Source organism: Haliotis cracherodii, unplaced genomic scaffold (genome assembly GCF_022045235.1).
Source record: "Haliotis cracherodii isolate W230 unplaced genomic scaffold, xgHalCrac1.p SCAF_10, whole genome shotgun sequence".
In the NCBI taxonomy this organism is placed as follows: Eukaryota; Metazoa; Mollusca; class Gastropoda; order Lepetellida; family Haliotidae; genus Haliotis; species Haliotis cracherodii.
This window is the reverse complement of record NW_027266265.1, coordinates 25457981-25470533: the sequence shown is the minus strand read 5'-3', so window position 1 is coordinate 25470533 and position 12553 is coordinate 25457981. Positions and strand designations below refer to the sequence as shown.

Here is a 12553-nt window from a genome sequence, read left to right as displayed (position 1 = left end):
GTCCTGAAAGATCTGAGAGAGCAGACCAAATGGGTAGCCCTGTTTCATTGCAAACGCGAAAACGATGTTATTTATACCAAGCTCGAACGGGATAAAGTCAGAAAACTGTTAGCGGAAACGAAGCACCGTAAACTCGTATTAAAAACCGATCAACCAGCTGCTTATGCAATTGCTTAGAAAAATTTAGCAACTGCTTAGCAAAAATATAGCAAAAATATAGCAAAAATAAAGCAACTGCTGAGCAAAATATAAGAAATTAGAGCTGTGTATTGCCCCAAATTTCGTATTGCGATATATTGCGATACATTCCTCTGTAGCGCAATACGTACTGCAATATATTGTGGAAGAAAACTTATTGAGTTCTGTCCACTGTTTAAGATTCTTTTACCTCCAAATTGAATCACAGTACAATCATCCAAAGTTTAGCTTTATTCAAAATAAAAAAAGGGAAAAACCAGAACATTCAGACAAACCTCACAACTGTATTTGTGTCTGACTGGCTGTGCTATTTGACTCAAGAATAGCTGTTTAAGGCACCATAATGGTCAAGTCCAACATGCAGTAAATAATAGTGGTATCATTGCTCTAGACTCAGTGACATCATGGGTGCGTTTAGCTTATAGGTTCAGGAAGAAATGTTGGAGGTATTTATGTAAATGGGTCCAGTGTTTGTGATAACGTTAGCTTGTCATGGTTTATCAAGAGCTGTTCGTGCAGTTTCATCACAATGACATAGCAGGTAAAAAGATTGACAATATCAGTTGTTAACCTATGTTTTAACTCTTTCAACATCAGTCAACCAGAAACGTTTACTGCTGTGACAGAGTTCCCAGAGACTATTGTGTTATAGATGAAGCCAACATTTATCAAAGAAAATATCTGCTTGTAAAAATATCTTTGCTACTGTATGTTATACACCATTTGAAAGGTCTGATCTTATTGTTTATAAATATGAAAGTTATGTTTATCACATTATTTAAATAATGCATTTACAACTTAATTATGTTCGTAAATAAAAACATGTAAGCTAACACATTCATAACGTCCAGATTAAGGACAAAGAAAGCGAAAATTTAGGGCAAATACACGATTTTATAAAATATGCTTACCTATTTCTTTTATTTTTGGGGAAATTAACCATTGAAAAAATTGATAACATGACCGATGAAGAAATAAAAAAAACTGTACACGCATCAGGAGTTTAGACTGGGAGCTACCATGACTAAAACAACTGGTTCAGCTATGTTACAACTATACACAGTCGTAGCTAGTACGTTTCTTCCTATCCCAGCAGAAAATTGCATGTATTTATGCGAATCTCTAGAGAAAGACCCATTCATCGAACACGCTATAAGCGCAGTAAGTTGTGAGTTTTATCATAGATACGGAATGTTCTTAGCGCCGGTGACCACCGCTTTAATAACGGCGAGGTATGGTCAAACATATGTGCCCACTTACTAATAATGGAGACGGAAATACAAACACCGACTGCACAACAAGTGAACGAGGAAACACCACAAACACAGATTGCACAACCACAAAAAGCGATTGTATCACAAGCCAGAGTGACTAAGAATCCTCGAAAAGTCGCAGCTGGTAGGAAGGGTGCGCTAGCGAAGGTCCACAATTCAAATATTGAACATAGCACGATTAAAACTTGGGCTCCCTATACACTGGGGGTTGTTGCTATAGCAGTGGTATGGTTGTTTTATAAGACCGAAGAAGAGAAAACGTCACAAGCGATTGCACCATCACAACAAGCAATTGCATAACAAGTTCAATTAGAGTTAAGCCCTCATGTAATGTTATAAAAGCCTGACTACTCCAGTTACACATGGTAAAATGTTGGTAAACGCAATGTATCATTCAGCGGTGGTCACCGGCTTGGCCATTGGCTATGCCCATATAGCTAAAATGATTACTAAAGACACACCTTCCAAGCTAGATTTTAATGGTTATGATATCGGCATGATGATTCTTGATATAGGACTGGCAATGGCAACAAAAGATATGCTCATCAAACAAGGGCTTATCCCAGAAGACATAATGAAGTAATTTAACATTTGAATATTTTATAAACATAGTATGGCATCAATTGCGAAGATGGTCGGTGTAGCTATTGTTAATGCTCTAGCTTTTCGGGAGTAACTTTTTATTTTCTAGTATGAGAGGAGAGGAGCAGAAAAGACATAATAAAGCATTAGAACAAGCAGCCCAGGCACAATGGGCCTGAAATAGGATGTTAAGATTAGTTTTTATTAATGATGAACTGCGTAAAGAGGGACATTCAATTCAAACGTTTAAGGATGTTGAATCTGTCATGCACGAATACTTCCTTTTTTATGGAAAGAAACTTGACCCAATACCAAGACCAACACTCTCTCGGTTTTATACACCGTCAGAGGCTCAGAAAGACCGAGAGATAGCGTTTATAGTTTTGAGATTGACTGGTCTGTCCATATTTAGCAATGTTATTATTGTATAAGCCATGATCTATTACGCATCAGCTATTAATAATAACCCTGACTAATCAGCTATAAATAGTGCTGACTGGCTGACTGTTCACGACACCTAGGCTGACACGCATTGAGATAAATGATACTAGAAGTGTATATTTATCACAATGGCAAGGGTCATATCAAGATGTAAATTCATACGCATGGGGCAATCACAAAATTGTGGAAAAAGCTGTTTGGCAGATTTTTGTGGAATCCATGCCATTGCAATTAGAAAAGGGCATATTAATTATACTAGTTCTGTATGTGGGATTGGGGTAAAAGGTAGTTACTGTTTATGTAAGAGTCACGGTGCTGACAAGAAACGGTTTCAAATTATTTATGAGAGGAAAAAGGCTTACCGAAATGAGATAAATAGATTGGGTAGAATTCAAACCAATTAGAGATTAGTTCACATGTAGTTATATATATCAAAATGACTTATGTCAGAGAGCTGAAAGCTTTGGCAAAACAACGTGGTCTATGTGGTTATTCTCGAATGAGAAAAGCTGAATTGATTGATTTACTCGGTTTGGAATACAACAAACCCCAGACTGTTAGAGAACTCAAAGCTCAAGCGAAAAAAAGTGGGCTGAGCAGTTATTCTTGAATGAGAAAAGCTGAATTGATTGATTTACTAGATAATAATCAACACGATGATAAAAATAAGACAAATTTATACATGTGTAGACGAACCTACACCAATCTCGCAAATTGATAAGGCGGAAAAGCAAAATAATTTAGCTATAAATGTTTTCGGACATTCTCCAAAAGGAATTGTTGTACACAGGATAAGCTCCGAAATCAATTCATTTCTAATCGAAAAAGATGGTAAATATCATTATACATGGATAAAGAGTTTAAGCAGGCTATTATGCGATCAAACAAAACATGCAGGAAAGAAATATTTCTGCAAAAAATGCCTGCATGGGTACAGCAGACAAGATCTATTAGAAGCGAATAAAGAAGACCGCAGAGGTGTTGGACAGACTGCTATCAGGACTGATATGCCTAAAGAGGGAAAAATATATTAAAATTTGAACATTATTGTAATCAAATGTCAGTACTGTACGTAATTTACGCTGACTTCGAAGCACTTATCAAACCTATAGAAAATACCAGCCGAAGCAATCAAGAAACTCAAGATAGTTTTACGTACAAAACTCAAGAACATATTCCTTGTGGGTTTGGATATATAGTTGTAAGGTATGATGGGAAAACAAACCCGACCGTGATTTACAGAGGTCCCGATGCAGTGGGAAAGTTCCTAGAATATCTACAAAACGAAGAGAGAATAATCAGGGAAAATGTATTGTGTAAGAAACCCATGTGTATGACAAGGGATGATTGGAGGGCCTATAAGAAGTCAAGGAGTTGTCATGTTTGTAATAAACCCCTGAATGGGGATTCCGTAAGAGATCATTGTCACGTCACGGGTAATTATCGGGGAGCCGCTCATAACGAGTGTAACTTGAAACTAAAAATGAATTCTCAAACAATACCCATCCCCGTTGAGTTTCATAACCTTAGAGGATATGATTCACATTTCATCATGCAAGCTATCTCAAAGACCGAATGTGGCTTAACGTGCATTCCTAATAATATGGAAAAATACATATCATTCTCGTTGACTAAAACTAGATTCAGACAGTTTCTGTTATCTTCCCTGGACAATTTAGCTAATGCGAACAATCCCCATGTCTTTGCAATAACAAATCAATATACTGATCGGTTAACACATCATTTGTTAATGAGAAAAGGTGTATATCCTTACGAATATATGGATGATTGGTCTAGATTCAACAAAACTAAACTACCACCCATTGATTGCACTGAATCATTCTATAGTAACTTATCAGAATCTAAAATAACCGATGCAGATTATGAACACGCTCTGATGGTCTGGGATAAATTAGGTTGTAAGAATTTAGGTGATTATCACGATCTGTACTTAAAAATCGATGTACTGTTACTCGCCGATATATTTGAGATATTTAGAAAGACATGTTTAAAACAATACGGTTTGGATCCGGCATGGTACTATTCCAGTCCTGGACTCTCGTGGGATGCATTGTTGAAGAAGACTGGTGTAGAACTAAAACTACTCACCGATTACGATATGCACTTGTTTATTGAGAAAGGATTAAGAGGTGGTATATCGATGACGGCGAAAAGGTATACTAAGGCTAATAATAAATTTGTGGAAGATTATGATCCGAGTAAACCCGATACGCACATATTATATCTCGATGCCAGCAATTTGTACAATATGAGTCAACCTATACCCACAGGTGGTTTTGCGTTGGTCGATGTGAATGATATTCACAAGGTTGATGTGAATAGAGGGTACATACTAGAAGTTGACTTGGAATATCCAAATACGTAGCACAAAGACTATTACAGTTATCCGCTAGCTCCCGAAAGATTAATGGTTAATAAAGATTGGATGTCGGAATATCAACACTCCTTGATAGGTAATACTAGGTCAGCTAACGTAGAAAAACTCGTACCAAATTTGATGGATAAGACAAAATATATAGTTCACTACAGAAATCTCCAGTAATATCTATCGTTAGGCATGAAAATAAAGAAAATACACAGAGTTTTAAAGTTTGATCAAAGCCCTTGGATGGAGCCCTATATAAACCTGAACACAGATTTAAGAAAGATGGCTACCAGCGATTTCGAAAAGAACCTATATAAGCTCATGAATAACTCAGTATTTGGAGAATCTAAGGAAGCATGTTGATGTTAAATTGGTCAGATCTAATTAGGAAGAAAGACTCAGGAAACTTATAGCCAGTCCGGCTTTTAACAGAAGCAAGATATTTGATAATGACTTAGCCGCACTACATATGCAGAAGAGTAATATAAAATTCAACAGACCGGTGTACGTTGGTATGAGTATTCTTGGCTTGTCAAAACACTTAATGTATGACTTTTATTACAACGAACTTAAGAAGCAATACGGCGATAGATGTGAGGTGTAGTAAATAAAAAGGTATTAAGTAAGATGAAGGATGAATGTGCTGGGACCCCTATAGCAGAGTATGTCGGATTAAGACCTAAGATGTATTCTATAAAGAAGTCCGATAATGGAGAGATAAGAAAAGCTAAGGGTGTTAAGAGGTATGTGGTAAAAAGGCATATCAAACACGAACAGTATAAAGAAGCATTATTCAATGGTAGAACATTCAAACACGAGATGAACACTTTAATCATAGGATATATGGATTAAGAATGAACAAGACATCATTATCCCCCTTAGATACAAAGAGATGGATTGATAATGATGGTGTAACTACCTATGCTTATGGTTATGGTGGTAATACTGTATTGTTGGGAACTATGAGCAACTCTTCGCGTACAAATGCCCTGCCCGGTCCATCTTTAAGATAATAAAGAATAGGCTGTCCTTCTTTCATAACCAACCGACTAATTGTTATATATCTTAAGAGACCAAATCGGATCGGTTGCGGGACGTAGGCCTCCTTCGAGTTCACCGGGCTGGTATAAATATCTTACCCTTACTCTACCCGGAAGTTTTTGTTCTTTGCCTCTCCACGGTGCTGAAGATTCGGAAGTCACGGATTTCATTTTAATCGCATTGGATGGTTTCTTCTCCATTAATCTCGTTACTTCATTATTCAGCGCTGATACAACGGCCGATAATCGTGTCACCCATTCGGCTGATCTTAATCGTTCTGATTTCATTTCGATCCTATACTGATATCCTAACAAACGTTCCGCTAATGTCCGGTTAAATCTTTCAACGATAGCTTGACTACGTAGGGCCTCTTTTTCACCACGCCTGATTGCGACATCGTGCTTTGTTAACAGTTTAGTTACTGATCCCATAAACACGCGACCAGGATCTACTTGAAACAAGCATGAAATACTCATATCCCACGCCAATATGACATGTCCAGTTGTGTGCAATGCATTAGCTCCTGTGAACTATGGGGCCTTTTTGTAAATGGCCTAATTGCAGCACTAAAAAAAGTTATTACTGGAGTTATTTTGCCATCTGCAGTTTAGGATAGAATATGTAACAGTATTTGTAATGAGTAAGGATGAGACATACGGACAAACAACTTCTTTATTACAATTAGGATCGATGGTTTCGGTGTTGGTTCTAACACCGTTATCAAGCAAGTGAAGTACAGAGTATGGTTGACAAGAATATATACAGGATAGAAGGCAGTGTTTATACAATTGAGTAGGTTCAAGATCAGTTACACTGTGGTATTTGTAATGAGTTGTGTTTCTGCATGAAGTTAGTCAGTGAATACAACAACCGTGTCCATGACACTTTTGGAGGAACATACACACAAGCAATGCAGAACTTACCAACAAGAAAGGAAATGTATTCAATACTGCGAGATGACATTATGTGCCAAGTTTGGTGAAGAAATATGGTAAGGTTTTCAAGATCTGATTCGGAAACGAGGACAACCGCCATTTTCAGTCAAAGTCAAAGTCATTGCCATGGAAACTCAATTTAAAAAAAATATATTTAAATCCCAAACTATCAAAAGACACCAGTTCACCACTAGACCTATCTATGAGCCAAGTTTGGTGATGAAATATGGTACGGTTTCAAGATCTGCTCCGGAAACGAGGACTACTGCCCTTTTCAGTCTAAATCAAAGTTGTTGCCATGGAAACTGGAAAATGTTTTTTTTTTAAATCCAAAACTATAAATAGGCACCAGTTCACCACTAGACCTATCTATGTGCCAAGTTTGGTGATGAAATATGGTACGGTTTTCAAGATCTGCTCCGGAAACGAGGATCACGCCATTTTCAATCTAATATATAATAACTTGAGACTTGGTGCATTAGCTACTTCTGTTGAATCCTTTGAGGTTAATGGCTCAGCTTCCTTGTAGCGACTAGCCACATCCACTACGGTTAAAGCATATTTATACGTTTTGCGTTTTACCTTATCATGGGGAAGAAACAAGAGGTCAGCCTGATGAACTTCATTCGTTGTCTATACCTTTCCAATATCCTCGTGGGCTATAGTAAATTTTATTCATTATTAATTAATATTGATGATTCTTTTAATATGACTCATGATGATCGTTGAATCGCATCATCATTTTGGCATAAAAAATTCCCCTGTAGTAGCAGTATAGGTATATAAATCTGGCTCCAGTGGAAGTGGTCCAGAATCACTATACTACTTGGTGGATCAAAATTAGGTTTCTTATACCATTGCCTTGATCTTTCTCAAATATTGTGTATACAGGTTTTCTCACCTGGTATTTGACATCAGCCTCGGGGGGAACCCCATCAAACTGGGAGAGGAATCCCGAGTCGCAGCTCCAAAACAAGCGTATGTCTGGAATGGAGTAGAGCCTCATTGCCAGCCTTTCCAAGCCCAAACCAAATGCCCAGCCGATCTTGTCTGCTGTACTTGCTGGAATCACAAGCATTCATACCACTGTCCACTCAGCTATCTCTTGTATCATGCTTATGTAGACACATAAAGTCATGAGGCGCTGCACCTCCCCTACATTCAGGCTATTTGCAAAGCTAATAGGCCAAGTTGTAGATCATCTAGGAAATAGAAAACAAATGTATTTTCCCACAATTCTATATCACATTGAGTGAGTTGAAGGAGCAAGTCAGAGTTATCAACAACATAGTAATAGTGACTCTGTAACTCACCTAGCTCCACAATAATCTTAAAGTTGCTGTCAGCAATGAAATTTTAAATGTTTACTGCAGCTACATTTCAACATTTCTTCCTAATCTACAAGAAAGAATGCAATACAACATTATTAATATTGTATAATAATCTTACAAAAAATAACCATGACAACAGCTATATTGGCTTTAGGCAAACTTCAGTCTTATATATAAACCGTCTGGGGATATTTTTTACTCTCTTTAAAGGGGAAGTGTACACGCAAAAATCACTTTCTTTCTTTTTCTAAACAAAACGCAATTTTAGAATTAGTTGGTATCTGTGTTTGAAAATATACACTCATTTTTTTTCACAGTGAAAGTAGGAAGCTCACAATAGTGTGGAAGTGATATGCCGTTATGAGGCCTTCGTTTTACGAGCGACATAGGCCTGAGTTATCCCCCTTAGATTATGACGTAATTGGTGCCAATTCAACTGGGTCCCTGTCTATTCTCAACGCAAAAGATATCAAGGACCAGTTTGCGGTAAAACAACATGGTCTACGACACACTCCGGCGCAGTGGTGACTCAGCATAACACAATTCTGGCTGGCATCTGAGATGCTAGAATCACAAAACTGTACCTACACCACGTGAAGCGGCTCTAACAAAGCATGATGACGTCATAATGTTTATCAATTGGCACCAATGACGTCATATTGCAAGGGGCATAAGCCATGGTGTTTTTGTTATGGAAATAGAACACTTGGTAAATGTGAAAAATATAAATCGTTTTAGTGCAATAAATATGTTAATTAAATATGATGTTTTTATATTTTTGTCTATGATACTTCTATGTTAACACTTTTAATGTGGAAAAAGTACAAGAAAAAATGGTTCATTTCCGTGTGAACTTGCCCTTTAAGCCCTACATTTTTATCCAATTGCACACAAGAGATTGTGGATGCCTTTTATAAAACTAAACTTCATATGAGTGACAAACATACTCATAAATTATCAGAATATTTCAGTCAGCTGTTACTGTTTTGAAAGTAAGGCCACCATTTCTTTGGGTCAGGAGCCAGTACTACACTTCAGAACTAGTAGTTTGTTTCTTTTTTGGTTGCTTAAATGCCGCAATATTCCAGCTATATGACGGCGGTCTGTAAATAATTGAGTCTGGACCAGACACTCCAGTGATTGACATCATGAGCATCAATCCATGCAAATGGGATACGAGGACATGCATCAACCAAGTCAGGGAGCCCCACCATCTGATCCTGTTAGTTGCTCTTTACCGCAAGCATGGGTTGCTGAAGACCTATTATTACCCAGATCTTCATGGGTTCAGAACAAGTAAATGTCCCTGTATAATTGTAAAATACAAGCTTCTAAAATAAGCCAGGTGTAGTTTAACATGAGGCTACCATTAATAGCTGAAATTTCATTGTGATGCATACATTTTATTCACCATCACCTTCTGTTAATTCGGGGCTGAGTTTTTATGGCCAACTGACCTGACTGCAGCAGCTCCTGTTCCATAATGCCACAACCAAGGACTTCCAGCCACTCTCCTTGAAACTTAATCTCCAGTTCCCATGAGGGATGGGTGAAGGGAAAATAACTATCTGTCCAGCGCAATTCAACATCTGTCGTGAATAAGAGAATGCAATATTTTGAGAGTGATCTGAAGCTTTAGAAATATGAAGATAGAATCTGGTACAGAGACATGACTGAAGCCTTCTCTATGGCCACATGGTCCAACTTACAACCTGTGGCCATAGTTACATTAAGGAATCTGCATCATAGAAGTATTCCATTCATGACCATAAACATTTAGTATTATATGTAGGGCAATAGTTTCAATATTGGCATGTATCATCACCTGCAGTAAGGAAATCATTATAAGCTGTTGCAGGATCATGGGGGCACATTGGGTTTTAAGCGTCCTGCGTTAATACCATGAGGCTCTGGCCATATAACCTAACACAGGATGTATAAAACCCAACGTACCCCTTGTGAACAAATTTATCTTACCGACATGTTTTAATTTGACATTGTCAAAGAATTAAAACAAACTCATAATTGATAGAAAACAGCTATTTGAATGACTCGGAAAAAGTGTGCATCCGTTTGCTTCGAAGTGGGGAAAAAATATTTATTCTGATTTTCAGAAATCCATGTGCAGCCAGACTTGCTTCTGGTGTTTTATTCTCCCTTTGAGATATTTATGGCAGGATACACAGTATTTTATCATGATCATGTGAAACAATCAGATCTCATCATTCTGACATGGAGGTATGATAAAATGGGTTGTCTACACTTCCTACAAACAGAATACATCAATTGTGTGGATCTTAAAATAGGAGTGAGTTTGGTTTAACACTGCTTTAAGCAGTATGTCAGCTTGATGCAGGAGGAAAGCCCAAAGGGATGCAGGTCTTAGACGTTAACCAATTAGGCGAAACCCACAAGTATGGGTATTGTGCTGATAAACAAAGAAACATAATCAGGGCAATGTAGAATTCAAACCCAGAACCATAGTCTTGTGGCGTGCCCAGAGGAAACAAACAGGAACAGAATAAATCAATTGTGTGGATCTTAAAATAGGAGGAAGCAAATCTGCGCATCGAAATGCAACTCCTTAGATGAGTTGGCCATTCATGGCCCCCTTACAGTAGGAACTGCACAGAGAAGGGAAGTAACTCTTCTATGCCCAAATTGCAAGGTTGACATCTACATGATCTACCTAACATGATCATGATGATAAATTAGGTAATTTCTGGCACATGAAAGTGTTCACCATAAGGAGAACAGGACAAAATCTTTCAGGATTCACAGAAAATATAGTGAGCTTTACTGTTATACAGGCATTTGAATAATCCTATTCAGTTACCGTGAAATGTCATCTACTGTATGCGAGTTCTAGTTCAGTGGCCACAAAGGAATTTTTCAACTTGTCTTGAAATTCCCTTCTTGGAGTGATCACATGATACATTTTAATTATTAGGAAAAGAAAGAACTGAAACCAGAGATTGCTATTGAGGAAGCAGGGCCCCGTTCCACAGAGCGATATTAGCACTACTACTGTCATACGTCTGTGTGAAAATATGGAGTTACGATTATCTTAGCACTACGATTGCTTTGTAGGACAGATTGAAGATCCATTTGCTCCAAAACTGATTACAAATGGATGAATTGGCAAAGTTATTTTGTATTGTTGATATCTCAGCGATAATAATGACGAATGATCACTTTACACATAAAGTAAACACACCCTTTCCAAAGAGGCTGATTGTCAGGTCTTGCAGTGTTGTCTTCAGACTGTGTTCCACAAGTTTAGCAGCATCAGTTGTGTGGAAAGCCTGTTTGTCAGTAAGTCTCTTTCCATCTTCAAACAGGCACAGATTTGTTGAGTCTGACACATCCTTAAATAACTGAAACAGAATGAGGTTTTGTTTGATAAGCAGGGCTTACTCTGTCACATTGTACTTTGTGCTAACCCAGTACAGTCACATTACACTACGGACACAGCAATACTCACATGGTGCTGGTGGGGATTTCACTAAATTTAAAGTTTAGTAATGCGTTTTGTAAAACTCATTATAGTCCTAGACTATGAGTTTACACTGAATGAACTTGGAATAACTATATTTTTGTAACAATTTTTAAGATATTTATTTAGAAAATCAAAAACACCCATCCAGGTGGTCAACATTTTCTCATTTTTAGCCAACAATCTGCCCAACAATTAATAAATTTGTTTCAGTTGAGGCATTATAACATTAATTATATTCAATCATGAGGAAGGCAGCAATAACAACAAACATATCGAACTGAGTAGCCAGAAAAGTAACCTCAAATTCTGTGAAAAGCCGGACACCTTCCAGCTGATGGAATGCTGGGTAATGACTGGCATCAATTTCATCTCTTCGGTACACATCTCCAACAACAAGGAAGGCATCTAGTCCAGACTTCATCAGATCTCTCTGATGTGCTGATGTATGTGCCCGCAACATATATTTGGAGTTGATATAATAGCTGTCTGACCTTGATCGACTAACATGGTCAAACGGCACCAATAAACTATCAAAATTCTGTTCAAGTGTTACAACTGGGCTAAGCTGATCATAAATTGAAAATATTGGATTACTTCTGCGATTTATGTAGTGTTTGTAAAAGAAATTTTCTATTCTTCTTTTTATCAAATTGAGTGGATGATTTCTTTGCATATGCAGATTCCGACCAAGTTTTGTAAGCACTCCTTGATTAACATTTGTCCAGTCATCTGTACTGAAAGTGTGGCCCGCTATGTCAATGGTGTGTGGAGCATGTTTTCCACTGGGGCCTGTGCCACTGGCTAGCCTCTTCACAACGTACATAGCATCCACTCTACCACACAGAACAACACACAGAGAGTGTTGA

At 37.7% G+C, this 12553-nt stretch overlaps 1 protein-coding gene across 1 annotated transcript in view; it reads right to left on the bottom strand.

Annotated features, from left to right (window-relative positions):
* Positions 1-12553, bottom strand: part of LOC139454207 (phenylalanine--tRNA ligase, mitochondrial-like) — a 23130-nt gene extending 10577 nt beyond the window's left edge. Inside the window, exons 1-4 of the mRNA XM_071235780.1 lie at positions 11986-12553; positions 11406-11565; positions 9646-9777; positions 7759-7919 (exon numbers count right to left, since the gene is read on the bottom strand). Of these exons, the coding sequence (XP_071091881.1) occupies positions 7759-7919; positions 9646-9777; positions 11406-11565; positions 11986-12510 (978 nt within the window). The 5' untranslated portion in view covers positions 12511-12553. The remainder of the gene's footprint in view (positions 1-7758; positions 7920-9645; positions 9778-11405; positions 11566-11985) is intronic.